Source organism: Mauremys mutica, chromosome 2 (genome assembly GCF_020497125.1).
Source record: "Mauremys mutica isolate MM-2020 ecotype Southern chromosome 2, ASM2049712v1, whole genome shotgun sequence".
NCBI classification, from domain to species: Eukaryota; Metazoa; Chordata; order Testudines; family Geoemydidae; genus Mauremys; species Mauremys mutica.
The window spans coordinates 288,213,075-288,233,961 of NC_059073.1; the positions used below are offsets into that span (position 1 = coordinate 288,213,075).

Here is a 20,887-nt window from a genome sequence, read left to right on the forward strand (position 1 = left end):
GTATCACCTTGATCATCCTGGGTCTGCTCTAGGGTATGCAGGGTTCCTCTTTTTGTCGGCCAGACCACAGGCCTCTTTTTCTTTTGTTTACAGGCACACTCAATGTGTCCCTTTTTGCCACAGTGTCGACACACCAGGTCCTTACACCAGCATTTTGATGCCTGGTGACCTGGCTTACCACAGCGGTAACATTCTTGACTCTGCACAGTTTTGTGGGTCGGTTCTTGTGACACTTTTTGCACCCTAGGGGATGCACCGATGTATTGCACCTCCCTTGTAGCCAGTTCCATAGAGACAGCAATATCAACAGCCTTCTGTAAGGTAAGCTGAGCCTCTATCAGTAGGCGCTTCCATATAGCTTCACTGTAGAGGCAACACACTAACCTGTCACACAGGGCATCATTTAACATTTCTTTAAATTCACAGTGTTCTGCTAGCTTTTTTAAAATGGCTACAAATTGTACAACTGTTTCATCTTTCTTGTGGTCTCTTTTGTGGAACCTATATCTTTCAGCAATTACCAGTGGTTTTGGGGAAAAATGGGACCCCAGGATTTCCACAATGTCACTGTAAGATTTAGTTCCTGGCTTAACAGGGTGTAGTAAGCTGCGTAGCAGGGAATAGGTTTTAGCCCCTACAACACTTAAGAATATTGGCACCTTCTTCGCTTCTGTAATGTCATTTGCAATAAAAAAAAGCTCAAAACGCTCAGTATACACATGCCACTGCTCTATATTCTCATCAAAAGGTTCCAGTGGCCTGGTCAGAGTAGCCATGATTTTAGTTTCACTTTCACAGTCAGTGCAAACAAGCAGCTTTTTTGTTTGTTTGTTCTTTACCTTGACTTCTACTTCCTTCTGTTACTGGAGCAGCACCGGAATCCCATCCTCATTGCCACTTGTTATATCCTTGGGGGGAGCCGGTTTAGGAAGAAATCAGTTGAGGCCAGAGAGCTGACAGCTAACAAAACCACCATTTTATTTACAGTGAGAGAGAGCTCACTCAGCTGGCTGAAGCTGGCTGAGCTAACCCATAATAATCTAACTCAGTTGCCATAGCAACAAAAACCATGACAACCAAATACACAACAATGACCCTGACTGATCACCACCACACTGCACTTTAGTCCAAGGATCACACAGTTTTACAAACGTTAAGAGCTAAGCTTTGCTGTCAGTTACCCTGGTATAAATCCAGAGCAGGGGTGGGCAAACTACAGCCCAGGGGCTGTATCTGGCCCTACAGACTTTTTGAATCTGACCCTCGAGCTCCTGATGGAGAGTGGGGTCCGGAGCTTGCTCCACTCTGCGCTGCTCCCAGTAGCAGTAGCATGTCCTCCCTCCGGTTCCTATACGTAGGGGCAGTCAAGGGACTCTGCACGCTGCCCCCAGCCCCACAGCTCCCATTGGCCGAGAACCATGGCCAATGAGAGGTGCAGGGGTGGCGCCTGCAGACAGAGCAGCATGCAGAGCCGCCTGTCCATACCGCCGCATTGGAGCCAGAGGGGGGATGTGCTGCTGCTTCTGGGAGCTGCTTGAGGTAAGCGCCACCCAGAGCCTGCACCCCTGACCCCTCCCATGCCCCAACCCCCTGCCCCAGCCCTGATCCCCCTCCGAACCCCTTGGCCCCAGCCCAGAGCACCCTCCTGCACCCCCAACCCCTCATCCCCAGCCCCACCCCGGAGTCTGCACCCCCAGCCGGAGCCCTGGCCCCCAAACCCAACCCCCTGCCCCAGCAAGGAGCCCCCTCACACACCCTGAACTCCTCATATCTGGCCCTACTCCAGACCCTGCATCCCCAGATGGAGCCTTCACCACCTCCCACACCGCAGCACCCAATTTTGTGAGCATTCATGGCCCACCATACAATTCCCATACCCAGGTGTAGCCCTCAGGCCAAAAAGTTTGCCCGCCCTGATCTAGAGTAATTCCACTGACTTCTTCCAGCACCTAAATGTTCCTTGGTGGCTTCCCATCCAAACACAGCCCTGTCTTAGTCCTGATTAGCTTGCGGATAGCTCTGCAGCAGGTGGCCTCCTACCTCCTAGTTTGTCAAAACTGGGGCAGTGAGCAAGAGACTCTTTGGTACCAATGGAGGATTTCAAAGGACAGCAACGCAAGACATGGCCCACAATAACCACAAATGGTAGAACCTCAGAGTTACGAACACCAGAGTTACGAACTGACCGGCCAACCACACACCTCATTTGGAACTGGAAGCACACAATCAGGCAGCAGCAGAGACAAAAAAAAAATCAAACAGTACAGTATTGTGTTAATGCAAGCTACTAAGAATAAAGAGAAAGTTAAAAAAAAAAGATTTGACAAGGTAAAGAAACTCTTTCTGTGCTTGTTTCATTTACATTAAGATGGTTAAAAGCAGCATTTTTCTCTGCATAGTAAAGTTTCAAAGCTGTATTAAGTCAATGCTCAGTTGTAAACTTTTGAAAGAACAACCAGAATGTTGTGCTGAGAGTTACGAACATTTCAGAGTTACGAACAATCTCCCTTCCCGAGGTGTTGGTAACTCTGAGCTTCTACTGTACTTCCTAGCTCTCACGACCCCAGACAAAGCCCTGTCAGCTTCGAGATCCTGTTCAAAACTGCTCTCCGCAAACCTTCTATGCACCAGACCCAGACCCCCTCACAGACTCTTTCTCTCTTTGCTATTAGTGTTTTCCACTACGTGCCTAACATCAAATTCCTCTTGTCACTACACACAACCAATTCATCAATGCTGAAAAAACCAGCTCCTCTTGCTATTTGGAAGAGCTTTTCTGTGTCACTTCAAACATCCCTCTTTGCTTTTAGCTACATCTCTTAGTTTATCTCTCACCCGCTACTGACTTTCTGCTATTATTTTGTGTTTTAATTCTGTGGACCTGATGTTGCAGGTGCAATGGTGCAGGCAGGTCACTAGATATCCAAGAGCTACCCTCTGCAGCCACAGCATGTTGCACGTGCATTTATTTGTGGACACCCAATTGCACATACAAAAGTAGAGGCAGGTTTCAGGCTTCACTGAAAATCAAGCCCTGTGGCAGAGTTATTTACCCTGAAAAGGGTTTGGGGATGCACCTTAGATGCAAGATGCTATCCAGGATTACGTATTTTATTGCTCCTGAGATTTCACGTATCTGCTCACCTTTGACTTTGACTTGGAATGTTACTTTGTCATCCTTTGATTCACAGGTGTAGCTCCCTTGGTCATGCTGTGTCACATTCTTGATGATGAGCTTTCGGTCTGTTCCCTGAGAGGTGACTGTCATTCTCTGGTCCTGCTTAACTTCAGTTTGATCCTTCTTCCACACAACAGCTCCACTCGCCACCGAGACCTCACACGCCAGCTCTAGACCCTCAGAAGGACTGACTGAAATTTCTGGTGTTGCTTTAGGCTTGTTGACAAACTTAACAACTTCATCTAAAAAGAAGAAGGAAAAGTAGTTTGTGTCCCTCCATTAACCTAGAGCAACATAAGAACAACCCAGTTATACCCTGGCATGATTTCAATGTTAGTGATCTCCAGGGCCTGGGGTTCCATCTATGGAAGAATTTACATGTGTAATTAGCTTGTGTTTCATTCCGCTCCAGTAACAGGGTCACAGATAACAGCCAACCACAGCCACCCACTAGTGGAATTTCTCCTTTAGCTCAAGTGGTAGAGGTCTGTGCTAAAGGTCCCAAGTTCAAACCCTTCTGATGACCCTTCCAGGGAGTTACTAAAAATGGATCCCCTGACTTCCATGGGAGCTGTGTGTATACTAACCATGTGCAGAAGCGGGTGCTATGTATTTCAGCCTAACACAGGAAGGATGAGTATGGTTACAGAGTGTAATGACAACATGGTTGTCACTAAGGGAGTTGCATATGAGTGTAGCTGAGGGCAGAAGTTGATAGGAGTCATATGTAAGACATGGGGGTTAATTGGAAGGGACCTTCTAATTGGCACTGGTGTGGCCTCAGCTGGAGTACTATGTCCAGTTCTGTACATCAGCCTTTAGGAAAGATGTAGACAAACTGGAAAGAGTTCAGAAAAGAGCAATAGACATGATAAAAGGTTAAGAAAACCTGATCTGTAAGGAGAGATTAAAAATTGGACATGTTTAGTCTTGAGAAAAGAAGAAGCCAGTCCATGCAAATAATAAAAACCTACTGCTGTGTGCATTTAATGGCATTTTCCTTTATCTCAAATAGTGGAGGCCTGTACGTTGCTGCATAGAGACAAGCACCTCATAGATTAATCTGGGAACAAACATGTATGACACATCCCATTGCTCATGCTAACAAGCAACAGTGAGTGTAACATGTATTTCACACCATGCACTCAATCAGGCTAGCCTGCTGCAGAGTAAGTTGATGGCTGTCAGTGATAAGTAACCTTAGTTTAACATTACATATTATTCTGCAGCACCTGTTGCTTTCGGTTGCCAAGTATCCCAAGGACAACTAAGACCCTTGCCAGCCATTTCTACAGCACCAAGGAACAAACATTTCTGTTAAAACTTATCTATCATTAGGAGTAATCTATTTTTACAAGAACTATTTGACTATGGAATAATAGCTTCATTGGAGTCCGGGCATTAAAGGTTTATGGAGAACATTCACTACTACAAAGGCAGCTTATTTCCCAGACTTAGTTCTGACCTGTCGCCTAGCAGTGCTTCTGATTAGCACTCAGGACATTTTTTATTCTGAAACGTGAAACCTGTCTGGTTTAGAGTTTTCTTAGGAGCCTGAAACTCAGCCCGTTTGCCAAAAAGTTCACTGAGGTTTCAAAATCTTTTGGTAGACATGGGTCAAGTTTGCCTGAGCCAGGCTACAAGTTCTGGTGGAAACAATGTGAAATTCAGTAGTTTTGACCATGACCAAATGAAACTTGGTAGTTTCAAGTTTTGAGATTTTGGAATCATTTGAGGATGAAACTCAAAGCAAAATCCAGTGAAACAAACCCAGAAAAACTTCCCACCGATCCCTGTGTGCGGAGTCGGATGGATTTCACAGAGCATTTTTTTATGATGTCTCCTCAATACCATTAGCTCTGAACATAAGAAGGCCATACTGGATCAGACCAAAGGTCCATCTAGCCCAGTATCCTGTCTGCCGACAGTGTCCAATGCTAGGTGCCCCAGAGGGAATGAACAGAACAGGCAATCATCAAGTGATCCATCCCCTGTCCAGCTCTGGACTGGAATACATCAGTTCTAGGACTCCCCCTCATTTGGCCTGAGGGGCATGCACCCTACTTCTGGGATAGGTCCAGCTACCTAAAGGAATGATTCGCACTCCGAGACCACAAACGTTCCACAGGAGCGCAGAACTCGAGTGTAACTGGGCACCAAGGCTTTCTCAGAAGGTAGCCCATGACTCTCAAACCCCCTCTTGCAGGAGGGAGCTCAAAGGGAGTGTAAATTGTTGAGGCAAACTGCTCTAGATGGGACCGAACTACAGGATTCAGACCCAGATCCAGATGCAAACCTGTCCGAAGTCTGGGGTGTTTAGATCTGAGGTTTTGGCTTGGGCCCATCTCTAGTCATTCCATTAGTGACCTGAATATTACTATTATTGTTGTTTATGTGTATTGCAGACATGCCTAGAGATCAGGGTCTCACTGTGCTAGGTGCTGTACACACATAAAGATGGCAGCCTCTGTCTCAATGAGCTTACAATCTAAGTGATAATGTTCCTGTATGATGAGCCAGGACTTCAGTACCCAACATAAGCCCTGCTCACACTTGCCTCATGAACTCACCTGAGACCTTTAAATTGAAAACTAGAGTGTCCTCTCCAACTTTGCACATGTACGTTCCCTCATCTTCTTTCGTTACAGCTGAGGCGATGAGCTTGTGCAGCTTTCCGTTATCCTCCAGGGTGAATTTCTTTGTGCGTCTGATTTCTTTGCCATCTTTGTACCACTGCACCATGACATTGGCTTCAGAGGTCTCAGAAACAAACTCGGCCTGTTTTCCAGAGGTGGCGATGAGAACACCGCCAGCTTTCTCTTTGTTTGTGAAGTGCACGAGTGCTGAAACAAAATGGAAAATGGCACTTAGTAAGGAACTGTGTCCATTTTGTCAGTTCATCTACCTGTGCAGCTAGCTACATACTCTTGAATTAGGAATCACAGAATCATAGAAAAGTAGGGCTAGAAGGGACCTCGAGAGGACATCCTGGCCATCCCCCCCGCACTTAGGATCTAGTAGGTTGCTCCTGGATTCCTGATTTTGGCTAATTACCTCACGTTATTTTAGGACCTGATCCGGGAAGCCTTTGTCATATGCTCTATTTGTGCAAGCAGTTCCGCTAGTCAATGGAACTACTCAGGTGAATGAGGATAGTTCGTGTGAGCAAAGGCTGCCTTAGAATGTACTCTACATTTGGGTCTTTGAATAAGAATTTCATGTTTCAACAGCGGGTGATTTTCAGTTATCATCCAAGATGATAACTTGCAAAATAATCTTAATGAGGCAGGAAGGAAAGAATGAAAGAAAGAAAGGAAGAGAGAATGAACAAATATTAGGGGAAACACTGAGGCTTATTAAATTACTGTATTTATCTAGATGGGACCTTACAAGATATTTAAATGTAATCTGGATAATTTGAGTTGTACTGTACTATAAATCTATAGAATTACCAACACCCTCTAAAAATGAAAAGATATTCCTTACAGGAAACCAACTAGAACACAAAAGACTTAAAATAACCCAGTGTTACAGTAATTTGTAGTGGAATAATCAATTCACCAGTATAACCTCACCCCATTCAATATGTAGATCCAAATACACAACTGTAGCAATAATTATTAACTCAAAATATGTGCCTAACGACATAATACCATTTATTCCAAGTAAGGGAATTAATGTCCTAAAATTCTGTCATGTCATTTAAAAAAAGTACAGCAAACGTTTAAATCTGCTTGTTGGTCCAGTATGATCAAAACTACTCTGACAGAAGAATACATAGATATGTTTTTACCCTTAATTCAAAGGGGAAAAAAATCTGAACAACTTTTATACAGTTGCTGGGCTCTTTTATGCAGGGGGAACCAATACTGAATTGCTGGGCACTGAAGTGCTTGATACACTGTAAATAAATTCAACTCTCTTTTTACGATACTGCCAATGTTCTTTTTTTTTTATTTTTTAAATCATTGTTCTTTCTAACAGAGATGAGTGTGCAGAACTTCTTTCACATCACCACTGGACAGAAGCCCAAGCTCTACTCTCCAGGTTACTAATCATCCCTACTGAAAATAGCTATCGACCCTTTCAGTCTGGGAGCCAAAAAGCTGAGAATGCCACTTCCAGCCTCTCCCCAGGCTTGGAAGGGAACATTAGTGCTGCTGTCAGTTATAACTAATGGGAATTCTCCTTTAGCTCAGGAGCGGAACTGATGCTTTGAGATCTGGGCAGCCCAATAGTAAGGAGGGATCCCCGATAGAATCAATCTTAAAAAACTTGATTAAACAATGATGAAAATTTGATTCATGATGATTTGTACTGCAGTAGCATTTAAGAACCCCTAACAGGGATCAAGGCCAATCATACTAAGAAACTGCACAAACAAATAAAACAGACAGTCCCTGCCCCAAAGCTCTCACAATCTAGGATTTAGACGACACACAAGAAGTGACTAAACAGACAAATGGGAGAATGGCCGAGAAAGGTCGGGGGGGGGATGTTAGCTGTTCTAGTTTTTCTTACAGGACTCCATTCAGTCCTCTGGTGTAAAGACTGCTTTGGGTAACTACAGCAATCGAAAAGATGCCAAAGAGGATACATTTGCAGCCAAAGTGCGAGTACAGTGGGAGTTTCATATGCAACTCCCTCAATGCAGCACCAAAAAAATATTAACACAGATCCTCATTTGAGAGCTACATTTAGGTGAAAATATTTGTGAATATCTTCCAGCTAATCCAATATAAAGTGGTGGGCAGATCTGACAGAGTGAAAAAAATACACTGAGAGACAGGCAGGGACAGAGAAAATACGAGAATTAAATCATTCTGCAGCCAGCTGTAGCCAGCAAAAAGCTCTCCACAAATAGCTGAATTTTTGAATGAATTCTTTTCACGTGTGTTCATGCCTGTTTTGTGTTTGCTCTCTGAAGAATCTAGCAAGTGAGCATTCACGTATCAGTTATGTATGTTGCTTCCTCCCATGGGCATATGAGAGTTAACAGAGACTGCAGACTCACAGGCAGGTAGAGGTGGGTGGGTTGGTGGAAGGGCAGGGAATCACAGGCTGAAGGAGGTCACAGGCCAGAAAATGCTGACAAAGGGGAGGGGGTGTCATAGATACACATGGTTAGGAGGAGTCAATCATAGGTTGGGAGAAAGATGGCTAGGTCTCTGTGTTACTGTGCTTAATATAGGACCCTGCACAGATCCCTGCTCTGCATATTCTCAGGGTCAGAGACCAAATCGTCTTACGGGAGACGTACAGATTTATATTCACTGAAATCAGAGCCTGGCGTGAAAACCTGAGCGCGGAATTTGGACCTCAGTATGGGATGATTAAAGAAAAAGGATTGCGCTACCGACAATAGCCGTGTCAACTGCTCCACATACACCATCAAACCAGTCAAGATTCTTCCCTCTCTCTTAACCCTCTGACCTCCCGCCACAAACACAGCTCACTTATCCTTCTCCTGCTCCTCCAGTCAGCATCTCACACAACCATTCGCAGAGGAAAGGAGGAAGGCCAGGTCTGAGGCAAATGCATTGAAGGCACAGTCTCGCTGTCCTTTCTTAGGCAAAACCCCCACTGGAGTCAAAGGAGTTTTGGCCAGGTAAGGGCTGCAGGATGCCAAATGCCCTAATCCTGCCACGTGACCGTTGAGTAATATAACTCCTGGTTTTGGTCTGACAACAGGCTACAATATAGAATCATAGAAGTGTAGGGCTGGAAGGAACCTCAAGAGGTCATCTAGTCCAGCCTCCTGCACTGTGGCAGGATCAAGTAAACCTGCACCATCCATGCCAGGTGTTTGTCTAACCTGTTCTGAAAAATTTCCAGTGATGAGGATTTCACAGCCTCACTTGGTAACCTGTTCCAGTGCTGAACTATCATTGTCATTAGATAGTTTTTCCTTATAGCTAAACTGAATCTCCCTTGCTGCAAAGACAATTACTTCTTGTCCTACCCTTGAGGGACAAAGAGAACAATTGAATATCGTCTGCTTTACAACAACCTCTCACGTATTTGAACACTGTTGTCACGATCCCCCTCAGCATTCTCTTCTCTAAGCTAAACATAGCCAGTTCTTTCAACCTTTCCTTGTAGGCCAGGCTTTCCAAACCTCTTACTATTGTTGCTTTCCTCTGGCCTCCTTCCAATTTGTTCACATCTTCTTTAAACTAAATGGGAACACAGTACAGTACTCCAGCTCAGGCCTCACCAGTGCTGAGTAGAAAGTAGTAGCCCTGTACCAGGTTTTATACGGCCCACCTTATTAGACAACTGGATGAAAATCCAGCCAAAGTAATCAGGGGATAATTTGGCCCTTTCAAGCCAGCTCCAGCTCCCATAGAAGTCAATGGAAACACTCCCATTGATAGGCTGACTGAGCCTTAAGCTTCCCTGAGGAGGCTGAAGGTTTGTAAGTACTTAGGGTGACCAGATGAGATGAGTAAAATATCGGGACACATTGGAGGGGGGAGGGGTTCCATCGGTGGAGCAAAAACAACAACAACAAAAAGGCTGGGTGCTCCAGCGGAGCAAAAAAACAAACAAACAAACAAAAACAGTGCTGCCAGTGGAGCAAAATATCGGGACAAATTGCGTCCCAACCAATCTTGGGACAACCACCCAAATATCGGGATGGTACCGATTTTATCAGGATGTCTGGCCATCCTATAAGCACTAGGCCTATATCCACTAATGTTATGCAGAGGGTCAAAGAGGCTGAATGTTAAAGCAGACATGTAGCCAACATGCCTGTTAAATGAACAGGAAGCAAACCACAGGAAGGAACGCAGAAGGGGATTACCATGAGCTGAGGGACAATACGAGCTGTGTGACACCGACTGAAGAAAAGCTGAACTTTCCTTATCTGTACAAAGCTTGGCAAACACCAAATAATAAACAACTATGAGACTTTGCCTTTCTCTTGTGCCTTCCATCTGAGTGCTTTACAAACACTAAAGGATCAAGCCTTACAGCTCCCCACACCTGTTCTTATCCTCCATGTAGTGAGAGCAAACGCTGAGTCCCAGAGGGCCTTACTCCATTCACTTTAACTAAAGTTGGATCAGTCCCTGAGGGTATGTCTACACTGCAGTAAAACACTCCTGGCTGGCCCATGTCAGCTGACTCAGGCTTGCGGGGCTCAGGCTGTGGGGCTCTAAAACCGCAGTGTAGACATTCAAGCTCAATTTGGAGCGCAGCCTCTGGGCCCCTCCCCACTCACTGGTTTTCAGAGCCCAGGTTCCAGCCCGAGCATCTACACTCCAAGCCCTGTGAGCCCAAGTCAGCTGACACAGGCCAGCTGTGGGTGATTTATGGCCATGTAGACATACCCTAAGTGACTGGACCAAAGCCACACAGTGAATCTGTGTCCCTGGCAGGAATAGAGCCTATGTCTCCTGATCACCTGGCTGGTTTCTTAACCACAAAACCATATTTCCCTTTCCTACAGCCCAGGCTCACTCAACGACACCAAGTTCCAGCTGACATTCTCATCCGCTTTCCGGGACATGAAGCAGGATGGATGATACGGCAGAGCCTCTACTACTGACAGAGCTCAGGGTCTGGTGTCAGCTTCCAAATACTCTTCACCTCACACACACACACCCGCTTTCTAGGGAGGTACTTCTGCTTTGGAGCGGTGGGTGTCACTAACTTCCATGAGCTCCCTTTCTGTCACATAAAGACCACACTGGCTGGGGGCAGGCCATTCACCAGAAACAGCCCAGCAAAGTCAACTCATGCACCTTTCACTGAGAGCTGATAGACTATTTCATCCCCTTCACAGACACATTCATAAATGCCAGCATCCTCTGCTGTGATGCTGTGAATTTTCAGGATGCGTTTCTTCTCTGCTGTTTTCAATTCGTATTTTGGACTGGCCTGGATTTCCTTCCCATTCTTCATCCACTTCACGGCAGCAGCCGCGTCTGAAAGCTCTGCCCAAAGCTGTGCCTCCTCACGCAGCCGAGCAGAGACCTTTTCTATATCTCCACTCTTGTTGGTGATTCTTACTGCAGCAGCTGGGAGGGAGAAAGAAACAAAAAAAAAAAAAAAAAAAAAAAAAAAAAAAAAAAAACAAACAAAGAAAGAAAGAAAGAAAGAAAGAAAGAAAGAAAGAAAGAAAGAAAGAAAGAAAGAAAGCTATTATATCATACTATCTCACATATCATATATGTCTGCATTAGGTTGCAAGCTCCCCTCAGAACGAACCTGGGTCCAGATCTTGGTCTCACTCCAGTGTAAATACAGAGCAACTCCACTTACTTCAGTGGACTCGATCTGAATTTACACTGGTGTCAATGAGATAAGAATCTGTCCCATTGACTTTTATGCCTTGTAGAGCACCATATATGATGCTATCTCCAAAATCTCATAATCAATTACACACGTATCTCTGAGCACTGAAGCCGTGGTTTTAAACCTTTCTTCTCAATGGAAGTCTTCCACAGGCAACTTGAATTCCTTTTAGACACTAAAGCAGCCAGTGCCTCTCCCTGTAGGCTGGGATATTAAACCAATCACAGAAGAAACTCGTGGTTGGCTCAACCCTGTTCACACCCAAGACAAGAGAAGAAATCCAGCAGAGTTCAGTAAGAGTCAGAATCTGTAAATAAGAGTATCATTTTTCCCCCAGGTGAATATTTTCCCACTTTTTGGCCTCTGTTCCCCCATGTCCAACTTTCCCTCTAAGGTGCAAGTGCTGGAAATGAAGTCACCTCACTTACTGCCTGCCACCCCATCTTAGCATCCGGCAAGCACGGTATATTCTGCAGCAGAGCTAAAATCGGAACCTGCCAAGCTTTGTTTGCCATAAGGGCAGGAACACAATCCTCAAACCAAGGGTCCCACCACATGCCATCGATTCTCCTTGCTAAGCCACCATTCTGCTAGGGTGACCCAATGAATGGGTTCAGGTTTTAACTTAACAAGCCATTATGTGCAACTCTGCCTTTGCTCCTGGAAAACCCAGACTCTCCCGACCCCTGCACTCCACCTAACATTAAAGTTCCAACATCTCTTTTTATTATTATTGTTATTTTTAAACCATTTTTGTCATTTGTCAGAACAATCACACACAACAAATTAGAGGTCAAATGTCCTCAGGGTGAAACTGCCCCTTCGCAAGGCTGTACAAACATTTGAACCCATTTATGCCCCCACGGAAGGGCTTACGTGGGGGGTTAAGAAATGTTTAGGAAGTTACTTCTGCACTGCAATGAATTTCACCATCAGTATTTGCATTGTATGAGGCACCCAATCAGCTCTGCGCTCCCTTCTAATCATTAATGCTTTAAACATTCTTCCACAGGGATTTCTCATCCAAGGGTCAACAAGCCTCTTACCCATGTTCATTAAGCTTTGCCTTGTGAAACGTAAATGTTGTTATCCTCATTTCACAGAGAGGGAATCTTAGGCAACTCAAGGTCACATTCTGATGCTCTTAGAAACACTGAATATTCCCTTACTCCTCAAGTCATGCCACTAGAGTCAGTGAGGTACTACTCAGGTATCAGAATCTGGCTCTGAAAGCTTAGGTTACTTGTCTAAGGTCGCATATCAGACCAGTAAAGGAGCTGGCAATAGAGCCTAGGAGCTTCAACAATCAAGCCCCTTTCTAACCACAAGACCATCCTGCCTCCCTTGACTGAAGGAAGAAATGGATGAGATCAAAGTAACTACCTTTTACTTTCATCTTGGTACTGGTTTCAACGTTCTTGGCGACAAATTTCACCTCTGCTCCATCGTCATTCTTGGTGACGTTTTTTATGGTGAGGAGGTGGGTGGTTTTGGTTCTCCGAATGATGTATATTTCACTGCTCTGTATGGCTTTGCCATTAAGGTACCAGGTGCCAGAACAATCGGTCGTGAGGTCAACAATAAAGGTAGCATCACCTCCTGCAATAGCTTCAACATCTGTCAGGGGAGTTTTCACAGCCAATGCTGGTTCTGTCAGAGAAGAGCAAAACATAAATCTGAAGCTAGACGACACTGCGAAGCCTACTATGCTCAGAACTCTTAGGGGGAGAAAAAGGAAACAAGATATTAGACCAAAATCCCGCAACATTTGCATCCATTGAAGGCAATGGGCATTTTGCCTGTGGAAGAGCTGCAGGATTTGACTTCTACAGCAGGAGATCAGTGGTGTTAGGGTACAGAGTTAGGGCTTGTTCCTGCAAGGTAGAATGCTGGGCATATTTTACTTACATAGCCCATAGATTCATAAAATAATAGCAAGAGGTACCTATCAGATCCACCTCGTCACTTCAAACCAATACTCAATACAATAGATCACAGACAAACAGCAACCCTCTAGCAGAGAGCCCAGCAGCCCAGAAATAAAACCCAATCCCCACATTTCTCCATAGAATTGTAAGGTTAAAAAGTGACAGAGTGGAGCAGGGAGCACCAGGGAACCTGATCCTGTCTGCATGAGTGTGACTGCACAATCATCACACAAACCCCATCTAGCAGCGTGACTGAGGTCCAAGACAGGAACACAGAGCTAGTTGGCTCACTGACCTGCTCAAGAGTGCCTTTAAGATCATGTCTCTTCAGCTACAGCTCTGCATTCTAGACCACAAGGGCTTGAGATTCAGTGCAGAGCTCCCTGCGCCTAGCACTTAACCTTGCAGGAGCTCAATGCATAGCCCTGCTCGCACGCGTCCTGGAGCGCAGCCACCTTGCGTTGCTTTGCTATGCCCATGGCAAGGACTTGCAAGATTACAGCCATATTGTTAGTCAACTGAGTGGTCTGAATCCCTTTGTGTGGCTCACCGAGATGCAGGGTTCCTGGGAACTCTAGGTAAGAGCTCTGCCCATAGCTGTTGACTGCGGACACTCGGAACTGGTAGTCTGCCTCTTCTGCCAGATCGCTCACTGTGAACTCTGGGACGGGGATGTGAGACTGGTGGCATCTCATCCAGGTAAAGCCAGTCAGTTTCTTACGTTCCACCAGGTAGCCATCGATGAGAATGAGTTGCTCCATTTTGGGAGGGGACCAGGCAAGCGTCACTGAGGTTTCTGTTTTATTTTTCACCACGGGGTCGGATGGGGGATGAGAGGGGGGTTTTCTTGGAGCTGAAGTGTGATAAAAACACAGACAGAACCATATTACAGAACGAAAACACCACAGCACATGACAGACACGCTGGCACCTACACGCTAGGGCTATCAGGATTTGGATTAGCATTCATACTCCTCTGATGACATCAATACACGGATTGTTTCAAACAGTCTTAATCTGAGATGGACAAGCAAGGAGTTTGAAGAAAAACACATCCTCAAACAGTATCATCCCCCCATCCATGTGTACACACAATGCTAATGTCTCTCTAGACAATCACTAGCCCCACACAACGCTACTGACCATCCACACACACAGCATACGCAAAACAGCACTCAGTACCCCGAAGAACTGACACCTCTAACACACGCTACCATTAGACCCACACACCCAATACCAATAATCCCTATAACTACACACATCTTTCACCGTCTGCTTTCCCACACACCTCCACTATCATGGACCCTACACACACGCACACAGTATCACTGGTGTCCACCAACTGTATCCCTTTTCTCTCTCACACACAAAATATCACAGACCCAACACACACCACTGATTCCATTCCCCAAGGACACACACAAACTACCATTGACCTTTTCACACATGTACACAAGTTACCATTGACCCCTACACACAGACCAATACTGACCCTGTAACTATCTTAGATGGAGCCAGTTTAACTTATTTTATTTCATTAATGCTCAGCTAGAATAATGGATCACCTCTTTGGTATCACTATACACTGTTACCCTGGTGAGATGCATCTTAATTGGGATTCTTCAGAAGGTGTGAACATTGCTTAAATCAAACCCTTCTTCCAGCACTTCCCTCCCTACGTTTATGCAATTCCTTTAAAGTAACAGGGGTCTGTAGGCAGTGCCCACTGAAGGACCCACCGCCGAAATGCCAAAGACCCGGACCGCTGCCGGGTTAGTAAAAATTAAAAAGCTGCCAGCGCGGGGCCCTCTTAGGCGTGGGGCCTGATTCAGGGGAATCGGGCGAATAGGCCTAAAGCCGGCCCTGGTAGGCCCAGTATTACCAGATGGCTGCTGAGCATGTTGGGAACTCCAGAAGATTCCTTCACTGAAGGAGATGGTTGGTATATTGTACACACATTGGAGATGGCCTTGGGGAGCTCCCTAACATAAAGACCTTGAAGTTTGTTGTTCACAATTCATCACGCTTAATTTTTCCGTGCCAAATACAAACAGCCAACTTCCTGTAAAGATTCTGGGCAGTGTAGTTTAATGGACAGTTTGTTGTATTAAGTAATACTATAATTAGAATGACCCCGTGAGGGCATTCAAAACACAATGGGCCAAATTCCCCTCTCTGCTTCATGGGTGTAAGTCCAGCGACATCCCCACAATTGCTCTGGAACAAGAGCAGAATTTTGCCCTTTGTATATACAATGCTGCTACACCACCAAAAAGCCATACCTGAAGGGAAGTGATTTGTGCGAGTATCAGAGAGTTGCTGGTGTTACTGGTGTGTCAGCACCTCCAGCAGACAGCAGTGGTAGTGCATCCTGTGCTAGGGTGACCAGACATCCTGATTTGATAGGGACAATCCTGATTTTTGTCTTTTTCTTATATAGGCTCCTTTTACCACTCACCCCCGTCCCAATTTCTCACATTTGCTATCTGGTCACCCTATCCTGCGCATAATATAGATCTATGCCACACAGAGCAACCTGTGATGAGGGCATGATCACTCCCTTGCACAGAGCAATATTACTTACCTAAAACCTGATCCACTAATTAAACTAAAATTTGGCCCAGATTTTCAACTGATGTAAACTGGCATCGCTCCACTGACTTCAGTACCGATTTATGCCAGCCAAGGATCTGGCCCTTTCATTGTAATTTGGCCAACCTCGGACATTAACACTACAGAGATGGGATAGCTAAGCTTGAGACAGAGAAAATGAATGAATAATGCCGTGTCTTCAGGATCACAGTGTTTGCGCTGGTCTGTCACTGGTCACACATGCTTGGCCTAGCTCTGAAGTGAAATACCATTTAAGAATCTTTCCTCTGTCCTGTCTCTGACAGCCAGTGATATACCAATCTCAGCACATCATGGCATTCTCACCCACATGGCTCTTTGTAACATGAGCTCCCGAGAGTCGGTTACTTGCTGTTTGTGCCTTCCACTGCGATTTCTAAGCCATACATTTGTTTAGTAATGTATGGACAGCCAGAGCCTTGTGTGTGGAATAATCCCGAAGAACTAAAAAAATGAAATGAAATCAATTCCCCCAAATGAACCTCAGCTTCCCGGGAGCCTGAGATTTTGTTCTGATGCGCTGTCAGGCCATCTATGGAATCCCATCTATAGCTTTCTACTTCTGCAATTATTTGCGTACAGTAGGCTATCCAAGACTTAGGGTATGTCTACACGACCCGCCGGATTGGCGGGTAGTGATCAATCTATTGGGATCAATTTATCATGTCTAGTGTAGACACGATAAATCGATCCCCGATCACTCTGCCGTCGACTCTGGAACTCAACCGCACGCGAGAGGCGGAAGCGGAGTTGACGGGGGAGCAGCAGCGGTCGACTCGCTGCCGTCCTCACAGCCAGGTAACTCGACCTAAGATACGCCGACTTCAGCTACGCTATTCGCGTAGCTGAAGTTGCGTATCTTAGGTCGACTCTCCCCACAGTGTAGACCTAGCCTTATGTTTAAAACTTCCTTGGGTAAGTCCTGAAGTCTCTGGAGAAGGCCAAAGTCTGATCAATATTGTTCACTACTTTAGGGGCTAAATACCTTCTGAGAAGCATCATTTCCTAGTGGTAAGAGCAGGGGTTGGCATCGTTTGATATGTTCGATTCCCATATCTGTCACTGATTTACTGAGTAACTTTGGGCAAGTCTCATAATCTACCCAGTGCCTCTGTTTACCCATCCATAAATTGAGTGTAATAATAATATGATTTTTTAAAGCACAAACCTTGGAGAATGTGAGAGGTGCACTATTCTTTTAATGAAGGCTAAGAAACCAGCCAACACAACCCCAGTATGGCTCAGTGAAAAAAATGTGAACACAGTCTGTGAGATTTTCAAGTAGCTAACATGGCACTTTTCTAACAGAATACTTAAGCATGGTAGCACATGAAGTGTAAAAATAGGAAACCTTGGCATGATCCACTCTTCCTCCTTAGTTACATAAATATATATTCCAGTGTTATATGATACACTGGCACACTACCTGTTGGGTTATCGACGATCAAACCACCTAGGTCAAAGTTCCTACTACTTTAACATTCATCTTGGGTTCAGAACAACACCTAAGCTACTGAAATCAGATTGTTGGGCCTTACTGTTATATATTTAACTTAATATTTAATAGTGAGAGATATGCTTGTGGGAGGGCAGCTTCTTAAAAGTTTTCATCTCCATGGTTAACCAGCTACAATTTAATAATGTGAGCACCGGAGTCAATCATTACAGTAAAGTTTTGCTTGCAGGTCATGGGATATTGTGTGCTTTGCCAGATACTGATAAACAGCTCAGGAACTGTTACAGTGCTAATGATGGGACTGATCCTGTTTGGTTCAATGGCTGTCAGCAGCCCCACTAAACAAATTGTTCCAGCACCTCTGCTTGGGTGTTTAATGAATGACATGCCATCAGTGATCATGGGAATGGGTGACTGTCTATTCCACAACTAGAGTCTGAACTTCCCAACTTTGTAAATACTTCTCTGTAGAGAATTGTGTGTAAAGTGGAGATAATAAGGTAGGGCTAACTGCTTGGAAAGAACAAAGCACCATCCCTTTTCCCCTCCAAATCCCTCTTTAAAACCAACCTCAAATTTTTAGGTTTTATTCCAAATTGGAACAAAAACTAATTCTGAAATCTTGAAATCCCCCAGGAAACATTCTCCACCCAGCTCTGCTCACCTGGAGCTGTTCTCAGAGAGCATCACCTTTGCGTATTCACACTCCCTGCCCACCTTCCCCACTTCTTTAGAGGCTCCAGGCCACTCCCCCCATTCCTTTTATACCCTCACAATCCTCTGCAGGGGGAGAAGGACAGAGGGACAAGCAATTCCAATGGTCACTGACCTCTAGAAGATTCAGTAGCCAGGAGGAGCCAGTCCCACAGGTGGGACTGGGCAGATACCACTCAGAGAACCACCTAAGCGTTTGGGGAATAGAGTTTTTAAAGCACTTGGCACATTTACACTCCTCTGCAAACAATGAACACAAACAAAGGCACTGTAGGTTGCCTGTGTGAATTGCTATCTGTGTACTGCATCTTTAAATGGAGAGAAGTCCCCTGCCCTAGTTCTGAATCACTGCCTGTAGTGGTGCAGACCCAGGGCCGCAGCGCCTCCTGCTGGCCATGCTGGGAAATAGCTCTCTTGGACCACCAGGCCGCCTTTTACTAGCGGTGTCTCAATCGCCGTTGCTTCCACTTCCTCCACCATCTCCACCACCTGGACCCGTGTCACTCCTGGACCATGGGGTTCTCTTCAGGACATGGCCCTCCTGCTTTGCCCCAGCCCACTGTCTCCCCCATTTCGGGGAACAGTCAGTCCTCAGTCCCTCCACTTGCCTCAGTGGCCAATTGCAGTCTCTAGTCTAGCCCCTGGCTTCGGGGACAAACTGCAGTCTGGATTTAGGCCCCTCTCCTCATTGGCAGGTGGGGGCAAGCGGGGCAGGACCCAGGCCCACCCACTACTCTGGGTCCTGGCCCAGGGACCCTATAGCTGGCAGCCATTTACTGCCCCTCCTCCTATTCCCGCTGCCCACTTTCCCTGAGCCACTTCCTCTGTAGTCCTAGCACCTTCTCTGCCCTTACATGAGGGCCTCAGTCTGGCCATGGTCAGCCAAGAGCTCCCGTATCGCTCCGCTACCCTGCCCAGCACTGCAGTATCTCTGGTGCTCCTTGGCAGACAGTCCTTCCCCTTGCCCTTCAAGAAGAGACTGCCCCTTGCTCTGCTGAGCAGCCCTTTATATATGGGCTGCTCCAGCAAGCCTTCTCCTGACTGGCTCTCCCAATAAACCCTTTCCTGATTGGCTGGTTTCTGTGCAGCCTCTCCAAGGCTGCCTTAACCCTTCTCCTGCTTGTGTGGGGCAGCCGCCCCACCACACAGCCATTTTGTGTTCAATGCAGACTGCTACAGCAGAAATACACACATATACTGCACTCTCACCCTGGAATTTTTGTTCTCTCTAATTTTGATATTATCATAATTTAACATAAAGTTCTCGTTTATGGTATAAACTCTTCGGAACAGGCATGGGACCTTTTTTTGTCTTTGTAGAGCATCTAGCTTACCATGGCACTAGCAGGAAATAATTATACTGAGAGTGTATTCTTGATCTTTGTGAGTGGGTAATTCTTTGAAAACATCCGCTTAATGTGCAGCGGCAGTCAAAAAACTTAACAGAATGTTAGGAACCACTAGGAAAGGGATAGATAATAAGACAGTAAATATTGTAATTCTACTATATAAATCCATGGTACGCCCACACCTTGAATACTGTGTCCAGTTCTGGTCACCCCATCTCAAACAAGATCTATTAGAATTGGAAAAGGTACAGAGAAGGGCAACAATAATGATTAGGGGTATGACAAAAGATTAAAAAGACTGGGACTGTTCAGCTTGGAAAAGAGACGACTAAGGGGGGATATGACAGAGGTCTATAAAAGTATTGAATCGTAAGGAGAATGTGAATAAAGAAGAGTTATTTACCCCTTCACAAAGCACAAGAACCAGGGATAACACAATGAAATTAGCAGGCAGCGGGTTTAAAAAAAAAACAATAGGAAGTACTTCTTCACACCACACACACTAAACCCGAAGGACAAAAGTATAACTGGGTGCAAAAGCGGGTTTAAAAAAAAAACAATAGGAAGTACTTCTTCACACCACACACACTAAACCCGAAGGACAAAAGTATAACTGGGTGCAAAAAAGAACTAGATAAGTTGATAGAGGATAGGTCCATCAATGGCTATTAGTCAAGACAGTCAGGGATGCAACCCCGTGCTCTGGGTGTCCCTAAGGCTCTGACTGCCAGAAGCTGGGACTGGATGACAGGGGATGGATCACTCAATAATCGCCCTGTTCTGTTCACTCCCTCTGAAGTAGCTGACATTGGCCACTGTCAGAGAGGCTACTGAGCTAGATTGGACCACTGGTCTGACCCAGTATGACCATTCTTATATTCTGACGCACGCTGTAATATAGAATAAAGGAAAGCTTACTGGACACAGTGAACTGAGTAGATGTTCTGCACTCATCAGCCAGGAATGCAATCTCCCCAGCGTCTTCCATCTTGCACTCCCGGATAATCAGCGTATGTTGCTTGCCAGATGACGTGATGGTGATTCGGTCATTGGGCTTCACTTCTTCCATATTCTTCAGCCAGTGGATGTTCTGGCTCTCATTGTCCAGCTCCACGCAGAATATGGCTGTGTCGTTTATGGGGACCGCAGTCTTCCGTGGCAGTTTTTTAATGATGTTCCCTATATGAAAGAAAACTACTACAGTCATAATACAGCAGACACAGAATACTGTGGTGCCCAGATCAGCTAGATCAAAACAGTACCAAAAGCTCTAACTCAATCACAACATATGGGTTTGATATAGGAATAATTGAGTGAGGTTCTATGGC

The 20,887-nt window shown here is 45.5% G+C and overlaps 1 protein-coding gene across 1 annotated transcript in view; it reads right to left on the minus strand.

Annotated features, from left to right (window-relative positions):
* Positions 1–20,887, minus strand: part of OBSCN (obscurin, cytoskeletal calmodulin and titin-interacting RhoGEF) — a 301,099-nt gene that overhangs the window by 242,138 nt on the left and 38,074 nt on the right. The window contains 5 exon segments of the mRNA XM_045004158.1: positions 5,749–6,021; positions 10,930–11,205; positions 12,866–13,132; positions 13,961–14,263; positions 20,478–20,738. Of these exon segments, the coding sequence (XP_044860093.1) occupies positions 5,749–6,021; positions 10,930–11,205; positions 12,866–13,132; positions 13,961–14,263; positions 20,478–20,738 (1,380 nt within the window).